The sequence below is a fragment of the Hyla sarda genome, chromosome 4 (genome assembly GCF_029499605.1).
Source record: "Hyla sarda isolate aHylSar1 chromosome 4, aHylSar1.hap1, whole genome shotgun sequence".
Classification (NCBI taxonomy): Eukaryota; Metazoa; Chordata; class Amphibia; order Anura; family Hylidae; genus Hyla; species Hyla sarda.
This window is the reverse complement of record NC_079192.1, coordinates 419,756,652-419,777,612: the sequence shown is the minus strand read 5'-3', so window position 1 is coordinate 419,777,612 and position 20,961 is coordinate 419,756,652. Positions and strand designations below refer to the sequence as shown.

The window sequence follows — 20,961 nt, the reverse complement described above, 5'->3', positions numbered from 1 at the left end:
CTCACCTCCTTATGGCTTATCATCTGCTGTCCCCACCCTAGTTGTCTCATAGACTATTGTTTCTGGAGGTCGCATGGGGTGTTCACTCTTCTGGACATACTCTTTCATAATACACATTTAGACCTCCTTAAGTAGCAATCTGGATAAGTTCATATAAAGTTACATTTCTTTACAGAATTTAATAGACATTTGGGTTTGCACAATAGGCAGGTCGGCTTTGGTGTAATATCTGAGATTATTGCTGACTACCGGTACAACCATGTTCACATTCCGGGACTGGAGTTCGAACCTTCAGCTTGAGTTCCTGGAATTTGTAGGGTCCACCACCTTGCTCCAGATCAGGGGAAACGGTGGCTCTTTCAAATCATCCTACCCATGATCATTTCCCCAGTACCACCACCTAGAAGCCAGCTGTGCTCTCCTCCAGGCTGGGTCTCGCCGACAATGCCAAATGTAAATGTGACCAATTCAAGGTGGGGACGGTGACCTGCTATCAAGGTTAAAAGTTCTGACCGTGACCCTGCAAATATGACAGTCCACAGATAATTTGCCCCAACTCCCAACTCTGTCACGGTGGTGCTCAAAGCTTGTATACACAAAACTTGATGGTTCTAAGGAGGTTCAGTTCTTAGTTACAACTAAAACAAAAGGTACACTCAGAGTCTCTGCCCTCTTATAAGACATCACATAGGACTAATCATCTCCTAATCCAGCAGCTTTTCTTGCCAGTCTCCATCTACCACATCCCCTCCCCTCCAACAGCTCTGGTCATGGCGGGTCCACTGTCCTCCTCAGGGGCAGCCATGTCTCAAAATCAACTCTGCCCTGGAGAAACATGTAGGTCAGAGGAATGAGACGTCTCAGAAGCACTGCACCTCACAACAGGTCGACAACCTGTCAGCACATCAGTATGCTTGCAGGAAACCCGCCTGTTTGTATAGGCTCGAACAACTCTTCACCCTAAACTGATGGCTTTAATATTGCAACTCTGGCCTACAGTCACCTACAGGGCTTCCTATGTTAGCTGCTCTATGACAACCCACAGTGTATTTTTCCCATCGTCCTGTTGCTAATCCTTGCAGTGAACATCACAAACACAATGAACGATGTATGTACACACTTATTACATCCAACTAATAGCACCCACACTGAGCAGGATCTCAGAGAAACTCAGCAGTCTCCATACCCCACAGGATAGCCGCGGGCTGATGTAGACCCTATAATAAGTGCAAAGCAAACACATTCGCATTATATTCACATAGTCACATGCCCCTCCTCCTGTAAGGAAAAATGGTGTAATATATGCGCATCTTAGAGACAGAGTACATTGTACATATCCCTCGGGTAAACGGTCATGAATAATCTGCATTCAGGTTGGTACTTGTGTTGGATCTACTGTCCTAAAGACTACACATTGGGAGACTTCCATTGTGCACTTTAAAGGCTAAACAGGAACTGAGATGAACACCCATAACTGCCCAATACCATCCCTACAGTGATCATGGTGGGGGCAGCATCATGTCTGGGGGAAACCAGGCACTGCCCATCACCTGCCCAATACCATCCCTACAGTGATCATGGTGGGGACAGCATCATGTCTGGGGGAAACCAGGTACTGCCCATCACCTGCCCAATACCATCCCTACAGTGATCACGGTGGGGGCAGCATCATGTCTGGGGGAAACCAGGCACTGCCCATCACCTGCCCAATACCATCCCTACAGTGATCATGGTGGGGGCAGCATCATGTCTGGGGGAAACCAGGCACTGCCCATCACCTGCCCAATACCATCCCTACAGTGATCATGGTGGGGGGCAGCATCATGTCTGGGGGAAACCAGGCACTGCCCATCACCTGCACAATACCATCTCTACAGTGATCATGGTGGGGGCAGCATCATGTCTGGGGAAACCAGGCACTGCCCATCACCTGCCAATACCATCCCTACAGTGATCATGGTGGGGGCAGCATCATGTCTGGAGGAAACCAGGCACTGCCCATCACCTGCCCAATATCATCCCTACAGTGATCATGGTGGGGGCAGCATCATGTCTGGGGGAAACCAGGTACTGCCCATCACCTTCCCAATACCCTCCCTACAGTGATCATGGTGGGGGCAGCATCATGTCTGGAGGAAACCAGGTACTGCCCATCACCTGCCCAATACCATCCCTACAGTGATCATGGTGGGGGCAGCATCATGTCTGGGGGAAACCAGGCACTGCCCATCACCTGCCCAATACCATCCCTACAGTGATCATGGTGGGGGAAACTCTAATTGAAGCAAATCAGGGTTAACTGAAATAGCTAATAGAACATGAAAGGAATGTAGGACAAGTGGTTTGACCTTAATTGGCTGCGGCCTCATTATTTAATTAACCCAAATTCGCTCCAATTAGAGCTTCTACTGTAGCTATAACAACCTGCCTGTATTCATTCTGCTCCACATACAACCCCAGGATGGGGCCAGAGCTATATGACACCCTGCTGGTCCCGCTCTGTGGTTTCTTGCGGTGGCATCTTGAATCTAGTAATTCTAACACCCATCATCCCCCATTGCACAACACAAAAAAAAAATCTAAAACATACTGTAAATTAGGAGAAAAACAGCACTATCCAATCCAAGTAAGATGATTCAGTGGTGCACGCAGAGTCCAGACCTTGGTCAGGGGTCCATATAAAATAGAAGAAATATCCGCAGCACACACGTATTAGTGAAAAAAAATCAAACAGTGGTTTATTCCATCAGAAAAAACATGAGTGTAGAGAACAACATTTCAACCAGCTCTCCTGGTCTTTTTCAAGCTCAGTGAAAGACCAGGAGAGCTGGTTGAAACGTTGTTCTCTACACATGTTTTTTTCTGATGGAATAAACCACCGTTTGATTTTTTTCACTAATACGTGTGTGCTGCGGATATTTCTTCTAAAACATACTATACATATCTCACAAGATAAATCACACATCTATGCCAGTAATACATACTGCCCACATAGAGACCTTTCCCACCGGCTCAATACCAGTCACCTGCTGCCATCCAGTCATCTCCGCCACCACATTGCCAATACCAACTTCCCTCCAGTCCCACCACAATACCGTTACCTATAACAACTTCCATATTCCCTACTATGGCTAACAACACCTTTCCAATCCCTTTCATCCTCCTGGAATTCTATTCCACTGTCCACATCTCCCCATATACCACACAAATTCGGTCCCCGGTCATGAGACTCCTATGCCGCCACGATTTGTATTTTTGTAGTAACTTTACTTTATGATGGGAATCCCCTAAAATATAAAGGATTTTCGCTCATTTATGTATTATTGGAAGCATTTTTCGTTACTGTATTATACATACCATCGTCCGCGGCTCTCCTCCGACCCCCGCAGTTACTCTGCCCAATGCAGCTAGTGGCCCATTCAACATGTGTTTAGTGTTAATAAAATAAATAAAATGAGGCTAAAAATAAAAATGTAAATAATGATTTAAAACAAAAATTAAAGTTTCACGCCCCCTGACGAAGCACAGGCGAAACGTACGTTGGGGTAGGAGGAGGTAGGTGTGTGGCTGCATGGCAGGAGGACTTTATGGTGTCTCATTCATTTCTCCCATGGTGACTCTCTGTTTATTGTATTCTTTCCCATTTAGGACATTCTTTTATGTGTCACTGTTACATTATTTGTTACCCATATGTTTATAGACATTTTTCAATAATATCCAGTGACCTCTTCCATGTTTACATTTGTACTTTCTATGGTACACCAGTTATTCCCTGTACTCCATGTAGGGCTACACCACGTGCCTGCTCCCATCTTCTGTGACTGCTATTGTAGTGCCTTATTTTATCCTCTTTTTATTATTTTTATTGTATGTATTTTTTGCATATGTGTTAATAAAAGTCATTTTACATGATCTGGTTCTATTTTTTGGTAGTGTTATGTCTATGTATGTGTCTATGTATGTGTGTATGTATGTATATATGTGTGTATATATAATGTCTATGTATGTGTGTATGTATGTATATATGTGTGTATATATAATGTCTATGTATGTGTCTATGTATGTGTGTATGTATGTATATATGTGTGTATATATAATGTCTATGTATGTGTGTATGTATGTGTATATGTCTATGTATGTGTGTATGTATGTATATATGTGTGTATATATAATGTCTATGTATGTGTGTATGAATGTATGTGTATATGTCTATGTATGTGTGTATGTATGTATATGTGTGTATATATAATGTCTATGTATGTGTATATGTATGTGTGTGTATATATGTGTGTATATATATGTCTATGTATGTGTGTATATATATATGTATGTGTATGTATATATGTGTGTGTATATATATGTATGTATGTGTGTATGTATGTGTGTGTGTATATGTGTGTGTACATATGTATATATGTCTGTATGTTCCAGCATCACGTCCAAACGGCTAAAGATATTAACATGAAACTTGGTCACATGTTACTTATATGTCACCAACAAACATAGGATAGGTGATTTAACCCTTACTCACCCCCATTTGCCAGGGGCGGGGCTTATGTATAAAGTCCTATACAAGTCTATGGGAAATATAGGTTACTGCAGAACTTCCAAACGGCTGGAGATATTTCCATAATACTTGGTCACATGTTACTTATATGTCCACTTAAAATATAGAATAGTTATTTTAACCCCTAACTACCCCCATTTGTGAGGGTCAGGGTTTTTGTTTAAAGCCCCATGCAAATCAATGGGAAATTTATGTTCCCACATAACTTCCGTACGGCTGGAGATATTTCAATACCTGGTCACATATTACGGGTCGGGATAGGAGGGACGGGATAGGAGGGACGGGATAGGAGGGACGGGATAGGAGGACGGCGATAGGAGGGACGGGATAGGAGGGACGGGATAGGAGGACAATATATGAGGACAGGATAGGAGGGACGGGATAGGAGGGACGGGATAGGAGGGACGGGATAGGAGGGACGGGATAGGAGATCAATATATGAGGATGGGATATGAGGTTGATATATGACAACAATATATGAGGACGGGATATGAAGTCAAAAGTTTCCTCCTTTGTTTATTTTCCTCCCCAACAAGGATTAGGAAGGAAAAACCTTCTCAATATGCTGCCGGTTTTGAAAATTGCCCACTGAGCCAGAAAATGAAGAAAATGGCAAAAAGAAAGCAGAGAAAAAAACGCGCCAAACAGAAAATCGGCAAGTGGATATGGCATTTTGTGATTCCTTATTAAACTGCAACTAACATCTGGCCGCAGCGTTTTTTTCTTAGGAAAAACACTGTTCGGCAGATTTGGCGTTTTTGCTTATAAATTCCAAGTGGAAACTTAGGGGGGTATTTATGAAGCATTTTACCCTGGTTTTCTTGGGTAAATGTGTCTCAATATTTTGGCTCAGTGTGTTTTTTTGCGACTTTTCATTTACCTGTGTTTTGGTTTGTTGCTGTGGTAGACATGTTTTTGGTAGATTTTTTGCAGTGGTCAGGGATTAATGAAAATGCCGCAACCCACCAAAACGGGCTGTGGACAGCTTTATTAAAAAGTCACATAATTGTCGCATGGATTAAAAAGTTGCAGAAAAACACCACACAAAGAGGAGTAATGCTGTAAGAAATGTGATCAGCACCAGATTTATCACGTCCTGCACCATGTGATGAATTCGGTGCAGGTACAGTTTCCACTACACGAATTAATGGAGTAAAAAGACGTGCACCCCCGTTTCATAAATACCCCCCTTAGCCTAAAACCAATGATACATTTTCCCAGTTGAGATGCTGATAAAGGAAAATCACGCTGATGTCCGCCATTAACTGTTCAGATGCAGTGATCAATACTGATCGCAGCATCTAAAGTTTTATGGGGGCTTGGAGAAACTCATTGGACCACCAGTGGCAAAATCCCAGGGGTCCGATTAGTTGACAGCCGGAACTCCACTTACACAGGCAGCACATTTACACGAAAATGGTACCGATAAAAACTACAGATCACAGCGTCAAAAATGATCCTCATATATCCCAGTATATGGAAAAATAAGAAAGTTATAGGGATCAGAATAGGATAAGGAAAAATTGACTTCATTCAACCAGTTCAGGACGCAGGGCGTACAGGTACGCCCCCGAACCCAAGTCCTTAAATGGTACCTGTCATCAAACCATATTTTCTAAACTAACTCAGATTATATTTCACTAACTCCTAACACCCCTTCTGCACTGAAATTTTTTTCCCAAGCTTTAAAAAGCTGTGTATCATACCTTTCCCATTGCCGATTGGGCCGATGCCCGGCACTAACCCTTTAGACGCCGCAATAAAAGTTGATCGCAGCGTTTAAAATTAAAGTGAGAGTATCCCGCCAGCTCAGCGGAGCTGATCAGGACTATGGTGAGGAAAACTCTCGCCCTTTTGCTCCTTTAGGGTCACTTCACCTTCCAGTTTTAGCAATACTCTTGTGTGGAAATTGCCTTTTTTGACCCCTTTGGCATTTTTTTTTATTTATGTAAGTGGGCAGGGAGCTAAAAAAAAAAAAAAGTCAATATTAAAAATGTATAAAGGGGCCATTTAATTGTAAAAATAATAATATATTTTTTATAATTAATTTTGTGAAACTTTTTATTACGGTACTAATGTATTTTAATTATGTAATAATTAAATAATAAAGTGTGTGTGATTTTTTTTTTTTTTTACATTTTTTAGGTACAACTAGGTACTGTTCCATGCTAGGAGTAGTAGTAGCTGTACTAATAGACAGATCGCCCTGGGTGTCACTTCTGACACCTGTTGCTATCCTCCTATATAATGTATAAAAGCGGGCGGCACGGCCACACTTCTCTGCTCCCCTACGGAGAAGTTGAAAAACACCCAGGGAGCCAAAAATAGCTGAAAAACGCCAAAAAGACCCAAAAAAAAAAAATCACTAAACTGAAAAATGGAAAGTGGATATGGTATTTTGCAGTTCCCTATTGACAGCAAAACCAAAAAAAAATGCCATCTGGCAGAATGGGCATTTTTATTGGCGTTTTTTTTACACAAAAAAATAAAAACAAGAGGAAACTTGGTCTAATTGGGGTATCTTCTATATTCATAGCAACTTCTTACAGCTCCCAAAAGGATATCAGTATCCTCAGCCAAAAAAATAATAATATCTTTTATGTTCTAATTTTTTGTAGGTAGCAGGTAAATCGTCCTCCGAATCCAGGTCAGGAGATAAAACATTTAGGTCAGAATCAGAATCCACAGATACATTTGGCCTAGTTTTTTTAGCTGGAGGAGGATCGGCAATAGGAAGTGTAGGCAGAGCTGCTGCCATCGAAGCTTGGACCTGTTGGTTCATCATATTTCTCAATTCATCCTTGAAAGACTGAGTCTCCTTCTGACAGCAGACAGTTAAAGGGGTACTCCGCCCCTAGACATCTTATCCCCTATTCAAAGGAGGGGACCCCTGCGATCTCCCTGCTGCAATCAGCGTTCATTTAGAGCATCGGGTGAAGCGCCGGAGGCTCGTGGCGTCACGGCTGTGCTTATGAAGAAATATAAAATCCCATCCCTTCCCCAATATCGCGCCACACCCCTACCCTTCAATTCCCTGGTTGAACTTGATGGACATATGTCTTTTTTCGACCGTACTAACTATGTCATGGCCACGCCCCCAATGCAAGTCTATGGGAGGGGGCGTGACGGCCATCATGCCCCCTCCCATAGACTTGCATTGAGGGGCCATGGCCGTGACGTCACAAGGGGGGCGTGACCGTGACATCACGAGCCTCCGCCCCGCATTGCAAGTCATCCGGCATGGAGCGAAGTTTGCTCCGTGCACCGGATGTCTGGAATGCCGCAGCCGAGATCGCTGGGGGGGGTCCCCTTTGGATGGGGAATAAGATGTCTAGGGGCAGAGTACCCCTTTAACAACTGGAAGCCTTACCTTATATATGTGCCCAGCACAGAATTTCGAATCACACGCCACTCAGAAGACGGCAGTTCTGGTCTCCGGCAACCACAGCATGCCATGCGCAGTGTTACGTCACTCGCAGGTGCCGGAACCCACCGAAGACCAGAAAAGATGCGGGGAGACGAGGTCCTGCATGGAACTTCTACCCGCTGCGTAAACTCCCGGAGCGCCGTGGCGGGGAGCCAACGGAGCTGGAGAATCACGCTACTCAGATCACACGACCCGAAGTGGTGCAAAACAGAGTGGGAATCCGAGGATCCATCCACTGACCCTGTCCCCAGCCCCAGGACAAGGTAAAACCTCAATGCTTCTGATAGGAACAGGAAACGCTGAGGGGTTGTTTGGGGAGGGGCCTTTTAACCTCTTTGCCCCCAATGATCCTATAGGAACAGGAAGCACAATCTCATTAGGGGCTGTTGTGATGATGAGGGGAAAATAAAAGAGTTCTGGTTTTTAAAAGGGAAGGAGGAAAAAAAAAACGCAAAAATTTAAATCCTTAAGGGGTTAAAACATACTTTTTTTATTTACAGTTTTTATATTTAAAAAGAAAAAGGACACGTAGAAAATGTATGCAATTATATACCACAAAAAAATTTATACGATAAAAAAAAGGAATCAACATTGGGCCAAATTATTATTTATTTTTTGGTCCATGCATTTGTGGTACAGATCAAAGATCCTCAGAGATCGGAGCAATCTTGAGCATGCGGGATTTAAGCGGCGGCCCTCTGTTACTGAACGCGGCTGGGTAGAGATGAGCGAACTATCGCCAGGCTTACCGAACTTGCGGAATATGTTTGGTTAGCGCCAAACAAGTTCTCCGCGAATCGGCAATGAAGTAAGCCTTAAAACACGTGTATAACACTAAGAGCTCTGAACCCCCATAACACTGTTGTTATGGTCACCTAGGAATGTATTCAATGAGTTTTAGAGTTGTCTTAAAGGGGTACTCTGCCCCTAGACATCCTATCCCCTATCCAAAGTATAGGGGATAAGATGTCTGATCGCGGGTGTTCTGCCGCTGGGGACCCCCGCGATCTCCCTGCTGCACCCTGGGGTTTGTTTAGTGTCGGGTGCAACGCCGGAGTCATGGCCACGCCCCCTCAAATGAAAGTCAATGGGAGGGGGCATGACGGCAGTCACGGCCCCCTCCCATAGACTTGCATTGAGGGGGCATGGCTGTGATGTCACGAGCCTCCACCCTGCATCGCCAGTCATCCGTCACGGAGCAAAGTTCACTCCATGCACCGGATGTCTGGGGTGCCGCAGCCGAAATCGTGGGGAAAGGGGATAAGATGTCTAGGGGCGGAGTACACCTTTAAGGCTAAGCTAAAGTTGCCATGATAACTAACAGCTTGTTTAGAAATACATTGCGCTTGCAAATTTTGTAACACTAAAACAAAGCTGCATAAAGTGTCCCTGGTTGTTGGCAGATGCACATGGAGGTATTGGAAGAAGCAATGAGTTCATCCAGTCGTTCCAGAAATTCTCCCTTTTGGGGAGTTGCAACAGAATTGGTGATCCAAAACTGAAGAAATAGCTTTCATATGAAAAGCTAAAAAAAAAATCATTCCTTTTTTATGGATCATGGGTTGTGTATGTGTAGGCCTGGTTGTAAGTAGCAGCAGCAAGGGAGACAATGGATTGGTGTAGTTTGTAGTAGACAGCGTACAGCAGAAGATGGTGGACTTGTGGAATATGTAGTATCCAGCATACAGCAGAAGATGAGATGGCAAACTGGTGGGAGTTGTAGTAGCCATCCTAAAGCACTAGATTGTGGACTGGTGTGTTTTGTAGTATGCAGTGTGCCGCAGAAGATTGTGGACTTGTGGGAGTTATAGTAACCAGCGTACAGCAGATGGCGGACTGTGGAGAGAAGTAGTATCCAGCATACAGCAGAAGATGGTGGACTGGTTGGAGTTATAGTAGGCAGCGTACAGCAGGGATGGTGGTAGTACTGTCTATTCAGTGGCATTAAGCTCAGGAGGTTTCAATCCCTTACTGATCCATTATAACAAATGTGAGCTTTTCCACATTGCTGGCTGACAATCTTGTTCGCTTAGAGGTGAAGATGGCGTCTGCCGCACTCTCTCCGAAGTGACACTAGAGGGTGGACAAGACAGAACACCCTGGGCAAGTTCTGGCCAATGGACTAATCTGGTGACCCAGAAGTCCATGGGGTCTTGGCTCATGATGTCTGTCAGGGAAAGGGAACTGATGAGGTCGGCCTCAACCTTGGTGTACCGGTGGTGGTGAACATTGAAGATACAAGAAGTTCCAAGAACGGGAGGTTAATCGCGCTGCCACCAGGCATAAACGTGAGGCTTTATAGCACAAAAAGGATACACGCAACACGTTTCAAAGCCGCTCCGGCTTTTTTGTCAGGCGCCTGGTGGTGGAGAACACAACCTTTATAGACGATTGATGTCAGGTTGGAATACCGTAAAAGCTTCGTCATTGTTTGCCCAAATGTGAACATGTTGCTGCCCCTTACAAGATAGTTATGGCAGAGGCAGTAGAGTGTTGACTTAGTAGGGAGCGGTAAAATCTGCTGCACACACTTCAAAAACATTTTTTGACAATCAATTTTGAAAAAAAAATAAATCCAATTTTTCAAGATGTTTATGCCAGTTCTGCGCACCAGTGAAGGTGTGCCTGGGCTGCAAGCTTGAAAAACATTTTTGAAATATTTTTCCACATTCAATTTTGAAAAGAAAATTAAAAGCTTTAACATTTTTACGTCACTTGAATTCTAGTGTATCAAGAGTTATTTATAAAATGATCAGGTGAGTCTGGGCTAAAAGGTTTAAAAAAATTTGTAAATAATTCTTGGCAAATAATTTTAGAAATTATTTTTTTACTTTTAACATCTTTTCCTCAGTAGAGTTCTAGCACAATTCAGAGAAAGTCATTTATAGAGAGAGGTGGTGAGTCTGGGGTGTAGGCTTAAAGGGGTACAAAAAATAAATTCAAAAAGAAAATAAATTTTCTCTGTAGCATACAGCTGCTAATAAGTACTGAAAGGATAACTTTTTTTTTTTAAATAAACTGGTGCCAGACAGTAAAACAGATTTGTAAATTAATTCTATTTAAAAAAACGTTATCCTTTCAGTACTTCTTAGCAGCTGTATGCTACAGAGAAAATTATTTTCTTTTTGAATTTCTTTTTTGTCTTGTCCACAGGGCTCTCTGCTGACACCTCTGTCCGTGTCAGGAACTGTCCAGAGCAACATAGGTTGCTGATATTTCCTGATACATTTCCTGATACCGACAGAGGTGTCAGCAGAGAGCACTGTGGACAAGACAAAAAAGAAATTCAAAAAGATTAGAATTTCCTCTGTAGCGTACAGCTGCTAATACGTACTGAAAGAATTAAGATTTTTTAAATTGAAGTAATTTACAAATCTGTTTAACTTTCTGGCACTAGTTCATTTAAAAAAATAAAAATGTTTTCCACTGAAGTACCCCTTTAACCCCTTAACGACCACGGACGTAAAATGTACGTCCTGGTGCGGAGGTACTTCGCGCACCAGGATGTACATTTACGCCCTGTGTATGACCGCGAGCATCGGAGTGGTGTTCGCGTCATACACATCAGGTCCCGGGGACCCACCGGTATTGGCGGACATCAGCAATCGCGCTCATGTCTGCCATTAACCCCTCAGATGCTGTGATCAATACAGATCACGGCATATGTGGCAATGCGCATGATTAAAGGGGTACTCCGGCCCCAAGACATCTTATCCCCTATCCAAAGGATAGGGGATAAGATGTCTGATTGTGGGGGTCCCACTGCTGGGGACCCCTGCAATCTAGCATGCAGCACCCACCTGTAAGCACTGAAGGAAGAGCTGGAGGCTCTCAGTATTATGCCTCCCGACCACCGGGACGGAGTATCGTGATGTCACGACTCCACCCCCATGGTCGGGAGGCATAACATTGAGAGCCTCCAGCACTTCCTGCAGTGCTTACAGGTGGGTGCTGAATGCTAGATTGTGGGGGTCCCCAGCGCCGGGACCCCCGCGATCAGACTTCTTTTCCCTTATCCTTAGGATAGGGGATAAGATGTCTCGGGGCCGGAGTACCCCTTTAATTAGATGATCGGAGAACCGATCATCTAAAATGGAGTCTGGAGGTCCCCTCACCTGCCTCCCGGGGTCTTCTGCTCTGGTCTGAGATTGAGTAGACCAGAGCAGAAGATGACCGATAACACTGATCAGTGCTATGTCCTATACATAGCACTGAACAGGAATAGCAATCAACTGATTGCTATAGTCCCCTATGGGGGGCATAAAAAATAGAAAGTAAAAAAAAATGTGACAAATCCCCTCCCCCAATAAAAATTGTTTGTTTTTCCCATTTACCCCCAAAAAGCGTAAAAAAAAAATAAAAAAATTAATAAACATATTTGGTATCTTCGCATGCGTAAATGTCCAAACTATCAAAATATAATGTTAATGATCCCGTATGGTGAACGGTGTTTCATATACACAAATGTGGTATTGATAAAAAGTACAGATCACAGCGCAAAAAATGAGCCCTTATACCGCCCCATATATGGTAAAATGAGAAAGTTATAGGTGGTCAAAATAGGGCGATTATAAACATACGGATTTTGTACAAAAAGTTAGAGATTTTTTTTAAGCGGTAAAGTATCTCGCCATGGGGATCATTTTTATCGTATTGACCCACAGAATAAAGAAAACCTGTCGTCATTTTTACCATAAAAAAATACGGCGTGAATACAAAACCCTCCAAAATTTTCTAAATTGTGGTTTTCATCTAAATTTCCTGCCTAAAAAATAATTTTTGGGGTTTGCTGTACATTTTATGTTATGGATTTTATTAGGCGATGTGGAAAAAACGAAAACACAAAAATAAAAATGGGCTTGGTCCTTAAGGGGTTAAAGGGGTACTCCACTGCCTGAGTGTTAAGAGCATTTAGCTCCCAAGGCTGGGTGCGGGCTGCGGGGGTCGTTACATCACAGCCACGCCCCCCGTGCCGTCAAGCCATGCCCCCTTCATGAATGTCTATGGGAGGGGGAGTGATTGCCGTTCATCCAGAATTCTAGATACAGGATAAGATGTCTAGCAGTGGAGTAACCCTTTAAGTTACTTACATTGTATTCAGAACGCTCGGAGCCGGAGGCCGTGATGTCATGGCCACGCCCCCTCCATATATGTCTACAGGAGGTGACATGTCGGTCAACACCCCCCTCCCATAGACATGAATGCAGCATGTTGATTATGATGATTTTGCAGCACTCTTTACCTTTCCCACTTTATGGCATCTCTTTGCAGCACTCTTCCTCCCCTCCGCACTTTACAGCTCCTCTTTGCAGCACTCATCTTCCTCGTCCTTTACTTCCTCTTTTTTGCATTTTTCCTCACCTTCTCAGTTTACAGCTCTTCTTTGCAGCACTTCTCCTCTCTACTTTACAGCTCCTCTTTGCAGCACTCTTCCTCACACTTTACAGCCTCTCTTTACAGCACTCATCCTCCTCTTTACACGTTACAGCTTCTCTTTGCAGCACTCTTCCTCACACTTTACAGCCTCTCTTTACAGCACTTATCCTCCTCTTTACACGTTACAGCTTCTCTTTGCAGCACTCTTCCTCCTCCTCTCTACACTTTACAGCCCTTCTTTGCAGCATTCGTCCTCGCCTCTACGCTTGACAGCTTTTTTTCAGCACTTCACAGCTCTTCTTTGCAGCACTTTTCCTCACAATTTACAGCCTCTCTTTACAGCACTCTTCCTCCTCTTTACAGCTTCTCTTTGCAACAATCTTCCTCCTCCTCTCTACACTTTACAGCTCCTCTTTGCAGCACTTCTCTCTACTTTACAGCTCCTCTTTGCAGCTCTGTTCCTCACACTTTACAGCTCTTCTTTGCAGCACTTTTCCTCACAATTTACAGCCTCTCTTTACAGTAGTCTTCCTCCTCCTCTCTACACATTACAGCTCCTCTTTGCAGCACTCTTCCTCACACTTTACAGCCCTTCTTTGCAACACTAACTCGCCTCTACGCTTGACAGCTTTTTTGCAGCACTTCTCCACACTTTACAGCTCTTCTTTGCAGCACTTTTCCTCACAATTTACAGCCTCTCTTTGCAGCACTCTTCCTCCTCTTCCTCCCCTCTACACTTTGCAGCTCTTTTTTGCAGCACTTCTCTACACTTCACAGCTCTTCTTTTCCCCGCTCTTTACGGCCTCTCTTTGCAGCACTCAGCAGAGCACTTTACGGCCTCTCTTTGCAGCACTCTTTGTTCCGTGTCCTGCCGCTGCCGCCGCACAAAGCCTCCTCATCTACATTCCAGGCAGGACCACGGGTTAATATTCATGAGTAAACCACGCCCAGATCATGAATTATTCATCACGCGCTTCCTATTGGATAAAGGATTGGGGGCGTGTCCTCAGCAGCCCGCTCGCTTGGCGGAGCAAAGGAAAAAAACATAGTTGGACTGCACCACGCCGCGGGGGGATCCGTAGACCACAGTCCGTTCTCCACCGTCTCGTGTTCCAGCAGTTTCGCTCGGACCCAGCCGCGGTTGGAGTGGTACCGGCCGCAGGGAGGCGTGTCTGGATCGGGCGCTCAGTCTGCGTCGGGCGGCCGTGCCTGTCGGATGTCAGGAGGCGGAGAGGCGGCCGGAGAGGATAGAGCAGAGCGGGCGGAGAGGAGCAGGAAAGTCCGAGGACTGTGAGCATGGAGGGGGCCGCGGCCTCCACACAGCCGGCACCTCCGCCACCCCCACCGGAGAATGAGGCGGAGAGCCGGCCGGGCCCGGAGGAGCGCAGTGGGGAGAGGGCCGCCCTGAGCCTGCTGGAGACGTGCGGTGTGTGCCGGCAAAACATCCAGAGCCGGAGCCCCCGCCTGCTGCCCTGCCTGCACTCCGTGTGCCTGAAGTGTCTGCCGGCCCCGAGCCGCTACATCAGCCTGCCCGCCACCGGGCCCCCGCCCGCCAACCAGCCCGGGCCCCAGGGGAACGGCCAGAGCACCGTGCAGGGTGAGTACCACCGGGTATCACTGTATCTAAGCCCCTGCCAGAGCACCGTGCAGGGTGAGTACCACCGGGTATCACTGTATCTAAGCCCCTGCCAGAGCACCGTGCAGGGTGAGTACCACCGGGTATCACTGTATCTAAGCCCCTGCCAGAGCACCGTGCAGGATGAGTACCACCGGGTATCACTGTATCTAAGCCCCTGTCAGAGCACCGTGCAGGGTGAGTACCACCGGGTATCACTGTATCTAAGCCCCTGCCAGAGCACCGTGCAGGGTGAGTACCACCGGGTATCACTGTATCTAAGCCCCTGTCAGAGCACCGTGCAGGGTGAGTACCACCGGGTATCACTGTATCTAAGCCCCTGTCAGAGCACCGGGTGTATCACTGTATCTTATTCCCTGCCAGAGCACCGAGTGTATCACTGTATCTAATCCCCTGCCAGAGCACCGTGCAGGGTGAGTACCACCGGGTATCACTGTATCTAAGCCCCTGCCAGAGCACCGTGCAGGGTGAGTACCACCGGGTATCACTGTATCTAAGCCCCTGTCAGAGCACCGTGCAGGATGAGTACCACCGGGTATCACTGTATCTAATACCCTGACAGAGCACCGTGCAGGGTGAGTACCACCGGGTATCACTGTATCTAAGCTCCTGTCAGAGCACCGGGTGTATCACTGTATCTAAACCCCTGCCAGAGCACCGGGTGTATCACTGTATCTAATCCCCTGACAGAGCACCGTGCAGGGTGAGTACCACCGGGTATCACTGTATCTAATCCCCTGACAGAGCACCGTGCAGGGTGAGTACCACCGGGTATCACTGTATCTAATCCCCTGACAGAGCACCGTGCAGGGTGAGTACCACCGGGTATCACTGTATCTAATCCCCTGCCAGAGCACCGTGCAGGGTGAGTACCACCGGGTATCACTGTATCTAATCCCCTGCCAGAGCACCGTGCAGGGTGAGTACCACCGGGTATCACTGTATCTAATCCCCTGCCAGAGCACCGTGCAGGGTGAGTACCACCGGGTATCCCTGTATCTAAGCCCCTGTCAGAGTACTGGGTGTATCACTGTATCTTATTCCCTGCCAGAGCACCGAGTGTATCACTGTATCTAATCCCCGGCCAGAGCACCGTGCACGGTGAGTACAACTGTATCTAATCCCCTGTCAGAGCACCGAGTGTATCACTGTATCTAATCATCTGCAAGACCACCATGCAGGGTGAGTACCACCGTGTATCACTGTATCTAATCCACTGTCAGAGCACCGAGTGTATCACTGTATCTAATACCCTGCCAGAGCACTGTGCAGGGTGAGTACCACCGGGTGTATCACTATATCTAATCTCCTGTCAAAGCACCAAGTGTATCACAGTATCTAATCCCCTGGTGAGTACTGCCGGGTGTATCACTGTATCTAACCTGCCTGCCAGACCACCGAAGTGTATCACAGTATCTAGGCCCCTGTCAGACCACCGAGTGTATCACAGTATCTAAGCCCCTGTCAGACCACCAAGTGTATCACAGTATCTAAGCCCCTGTCAGAGCACCGTGCAGGGTATGTACCACCCGGTGTCATTGTATCTAACCTCCTTGCCAGACCGTGCAGGGTGATACCGCCGGTGTCTCTATCGAATACTTTTGGGTGTATCACTGTATCTAATCCCCTTGTGGACCACTGTTCAGGGTATGTACCACCTGATGTATTACTGTATCTAATCCCCCGCCACACTCTGCTGGGTGAGTACCACAAGGTGTATCCCTCTTGTATTTAACCTCCAGCACCACTGTGTATCCCATCTGTATCTAACCTCCTGCCAGACTGTAGAGGGAGTACCACTGGGTGTACAACTGTATCTAACCCTGTGGTGGGCCGTGCAGCGTGAGTACCACTGAGTGTATCCCATCTGTATCTAAGCCTTATATTACTGCACCCCAACATGCATCACCGAGGTGCCCCCCTGCTTAGGTTGAGTACCACTACATGTATCCCATCTGTATCTAAGCCTTATATCACTGCACCCAAATATGCATCACCTAGGTGCCCCCCTGTTTTAGGTTGAGTACCACCAAGTGTATCCCATCTGTATCTAGGCTCCTCCAGCATAACTGTGCAGGGTGAACACCATCAGGGCTTATCACTGTATCTAAGCCAGTGTTTCCCAACCAGGGTGCCTCCAGCCTTTGGCTGTCCAGGCTTGCTGGGAGTTGTAGTTTTGCAACATCTGGAGGCACCCTGTTTGGGAAACACTGATCTAAGGTGAGCTATCCTTATATCCCTCTCAGGGCATGCTGGGATTTGTAGCTGTGCTCAGAGCTGAGGGTTTGTCACAATGTGTCTGTGTAGATAAGCTCTGCTCTTTCATCTCCCTGGATTCCAGCCTGATAACTCTTATCTGCACTGATACATTGTAACAACCCCTCTGCAGGACCATAGGATCATGTGACTCTGGGGGCTGGTGTTGGTCGCCCCTGACTATGTAGATCCTGGCAGGGCATGCTGGGAGTTGTAGTTCTGCATTGATCGGTCATTGATGTAGATGATGGTTTTAGATACATTTGTTGCAGTGTTACTATGTGTAAAAGTTACTTCACTTCGCCATCTGGTGGTCGTTGGGGCACATGACAGACGTGTGTATTCCGCATTCCTATTGGTTTTCAGCTGTCATGTGACCACAGAGGATCATCCCCTTTCATGACTGCTCAGCTGACTGAAGAAAGTTCTGCACAATTTTGTCAACTAAGCACTGATCCTGGATTCTATCTTCTACTCCAGAGCTGCACTCACTATTCTGCTGGTGAGGTCACTGTGTACATACATTACATTACTGATCCTGTACTGATCCTGAGTTATATCCTGTATTATACTCCAGAGCTGTACTCACTATTCTGCTGGTGAGGTCACTGTATACATACATTACATTACTTATCCTGTACTGATCCTGAGTTATATCCTGTATTATACTCCAGAGCTGTACTCACTATTCTGCTGGTGAGGTCACTGTGTACATACATTACTTATCCTGTACTGATCCTGAGTTATATCCTGTATTATACTCCAGAGCTGTACTCACTATTCTGCTGGTGAGATCACTGTGTACATACATTACTTATCCTGTACTGATCCTGAGTTATATCTTGTATTATACCCCAGAGCTGCACTCACTATTCTGCTGGTGAGGTCACTGTGTACATACATTACATTACTTATCCTGTACTGATCCTGAGTTATATCCTGTATTATACTCCAGAGCTGTACTCACTATTCTGCTGGTGAGGTCACTGTGTATATACATTACATTACTTATCCTGTACTGACCCTGAGTTATATCCTGTATTATACTCCAGAGCTGTACTCACTATTCTGCTGGTGAGATCACTGTGTACATACATTACATTACTTATCCTGTACTGATCCTGAGTTATATCCTGTATTATACTCCAGAGCTGTACTCACTATTCTGCTGGTGAGGTCACTGTGTACATACATTACATTACTTATCCTGTACTGATCCTGAGTTATATCCTGTATTATACCCCAGAGCTGTACTCACTATTCTGCTGGTGAGGTCACTGTGTACATACATTACATTACTTATCCTGTACTGATCCTGAGTTATATCCTGTATTATACTCCAGAGCTGTACTCACTATTCTGCTGGTGAGGTCACTGTGTACATACATTACATTACTTATCCTGTACTGATCCTGAGTTATATCCTGTATTATACTCCAGAGCTGTACTCACTATTCTGCTGGTGGGGTCACTGTGTACATACATTACATTACTTATCCTGTACTGATCCTGAGTTATATCCTGTATTATACTCCAGAGCTGTACTCACTATTCTGCTGGTGAGATCACTGTGTACATACATTACATTACTTATCCTGTACTGATCCTGAGTTATATCCTGTATTATACTCCAGAGCTGTACTCACTATTCTGCTGGTGGGGGTCACTGTATACATACATTACATTACTTATTCTGTACTGATCCTGAGTTATATCCTGTATTATACTCCAGAGCTGTACTCACTATTCTGCTGGTGAGATCACTGTGTACATACATTACATTACTTATCCTGTACTGATCCTGAGTTATATCCTGTATTATACTCCAGAGCTGTACTCACTATTCTGCTGGTGGGGGTCACTGTGTACATATATTACATTACTTATCCTGTACTGATCCTGAGTTATATCCTGTATTATACTCCAGAGCTGTACTCACTATTCTGCTGGTGAGATCACTGTGTACATACATTACATTACTTATCCTGTACTGATCCTGAGTTATATCCTGTATTATACTCCAGAGCTGTACTCACTATTCTGCTGGTGAGGTCACTGTGTACATACATTATATTACTTATCATGTACTGATCCTGAGTTATATCCTGTATTATACTCCAGAGTTGTACTCACTATTCTGCTGGTGAGGTCACTGTGTACATACATTATATTACTTATCCTGTACTGATCCTGAGTTATATCCTGTATTATACTCCAGAGCTGTACTCACTATTCTGCTGGTGAGATCACTGTGTACATACATTACATTACTTATCCTGTACTGATCCTGAGTTATATCCTGTATTATACTCCAGAGCTGTACTCACTATTCTGCTGGTGAGGTCACTGTGTACATACATTATATTACTTATCCTGTACTGATCCTGAGTTATATCCTGTATTATACTCCAGAGCTGTACTCACTATTCTGCTGGTGAGATCACTGTGTACATACATTACATTACTTATCCTGTACTGATCCTGAGTTATATCCTGTATTATACTCCAGAGCTGTACTCACTATTCTGCTGGTGAGGTCACTGTGTACATACATTATATTACTTATCATGTACTGATCCTGAGTTATATCCTGTATTATACTCCAGAGCTGTACTCACTATTCTGCTGGTGAGATCACTGTGTACATACATTACATTACTTATCCTGTACTGATCCTGAGTTATATCCTGTATTATACTCCAGAGCTGTACTCACTATTCTGCTGGTGGGGTCACTGTGTACATACATTACATTACTTATCCTGTACTGATCCTGAGTTATATCCTGTATTATACTCCAGAGCTGTACTCACTATTCTGCCCCGTGGACTCAGGATCAGTCCCTGCAGTGATCGGTCATGTGATCTGACTGTATAGTCCGCGGCTGTGTGAGGAATAAGATGTAGATTACTCGTTATTGCTCTTACTGTAGAGAACCCTTCCCTATGTACATGATGGAGCCTCCTTTCTCCTCTGCTGTCAGATGTTTTGTTGACCACATTTGTTTCTTGACCAATAGACTTAAAGGGGTTCTCCGGTGCTTACACATCTTTTCCCCTATCCAAAGGATGGAAGATAAGATGCCTGATTGCGGTCCCGCTGCTGGGGACCCCCGGGATCTTGCACGCAGCACCCCGTTTGTAATCAGTCCCCGGAGCGTGTTCGCTCCGGGTCTGATTACGGGTGACCACCGGGCCGGCGGCGTGTGACGTCATGCCTCCGCCCCCGTGTGATGTCACGCTCCGCCCCTCAATGCAAGTCTATGGGAGGGGGCGTGATAGCTGTGGGGATAAGATGTGTAAGCACCGGAGAACCCCTTTAATTATTATGGTACCTGATAACTAACAGCTTTGTGACTGCTGCCGGGCATTGAGTGGTGTTACCAATTTATGTAATAGGCTATCCTTCATATAAGAGAGAAATAGACACAAGGCTATCCTTCATATAAGAGAGAAATAGACACAAGGCTATCCTTCATATAAGAGAGAAATAGACACATGGCTATCCTTCATATAAGAGAGAAATAGACACAAGGCTATCCTTCATATAAGAGAGAAATAGACACAAGGCTATCCTTCATATGAGAGAAATAGACACATGGCTATCCTTCATATAAGAGAGAAATAGACACAAGGCTATCCTTCATATAAGAGAGAAATAGACACAAGGCTATCCTTCATATAAGAGAGAAATAGACACA

The 20,961-nt window shown here is 45.2% G+C and overlaps 1 protein-coding gene and 1 long non-coding RNA gene across 4 annotated transcripts in view; one reads left to right on the top strand and one right to left on the bottom strand.

Moving 5' to 3' along the window:
* The window catches only part of LOC130267789 (uncharacterized), a 43,098-nt gene extending 28,863 nt beyond the window's left edge, over nt 1–14,235 (bottom strand). For both annotated transcript variants that reach the window (XR_008843282.1, XR_008843283.1), the window contains exon 1: nt 13,237–14,235. This is a non-coding gene — a long non-coding RNA (uncharacterized LOC130267789). The remainder of the gene's footprint in view (nt 1–13,236) is intronic.
* Nucleotides 14,236–14,511: 276 nt separating this feature from the next.
* TRIM24 (tripartite motif containing 24) overlaps nt 14,512–20,961 on the top strand; it is a 107,537-nt gene continuing 101,087 nt past the window's right edge. For both annotated transcript variants that reach the window (XM_056517972.1, XM_056517971.1), the window contains exon 1: nt 14,512–14,967. In XM_056517972.1, coding sequence (XP_056373947.1) covers nt 14,667–14,967 — 301 coding nt within the window. In that variant the 5' untranslated portion in view covers nt 14,512–14,666. The remainder of the gene's footprint in view (nt 14,968–20,961) is intronic.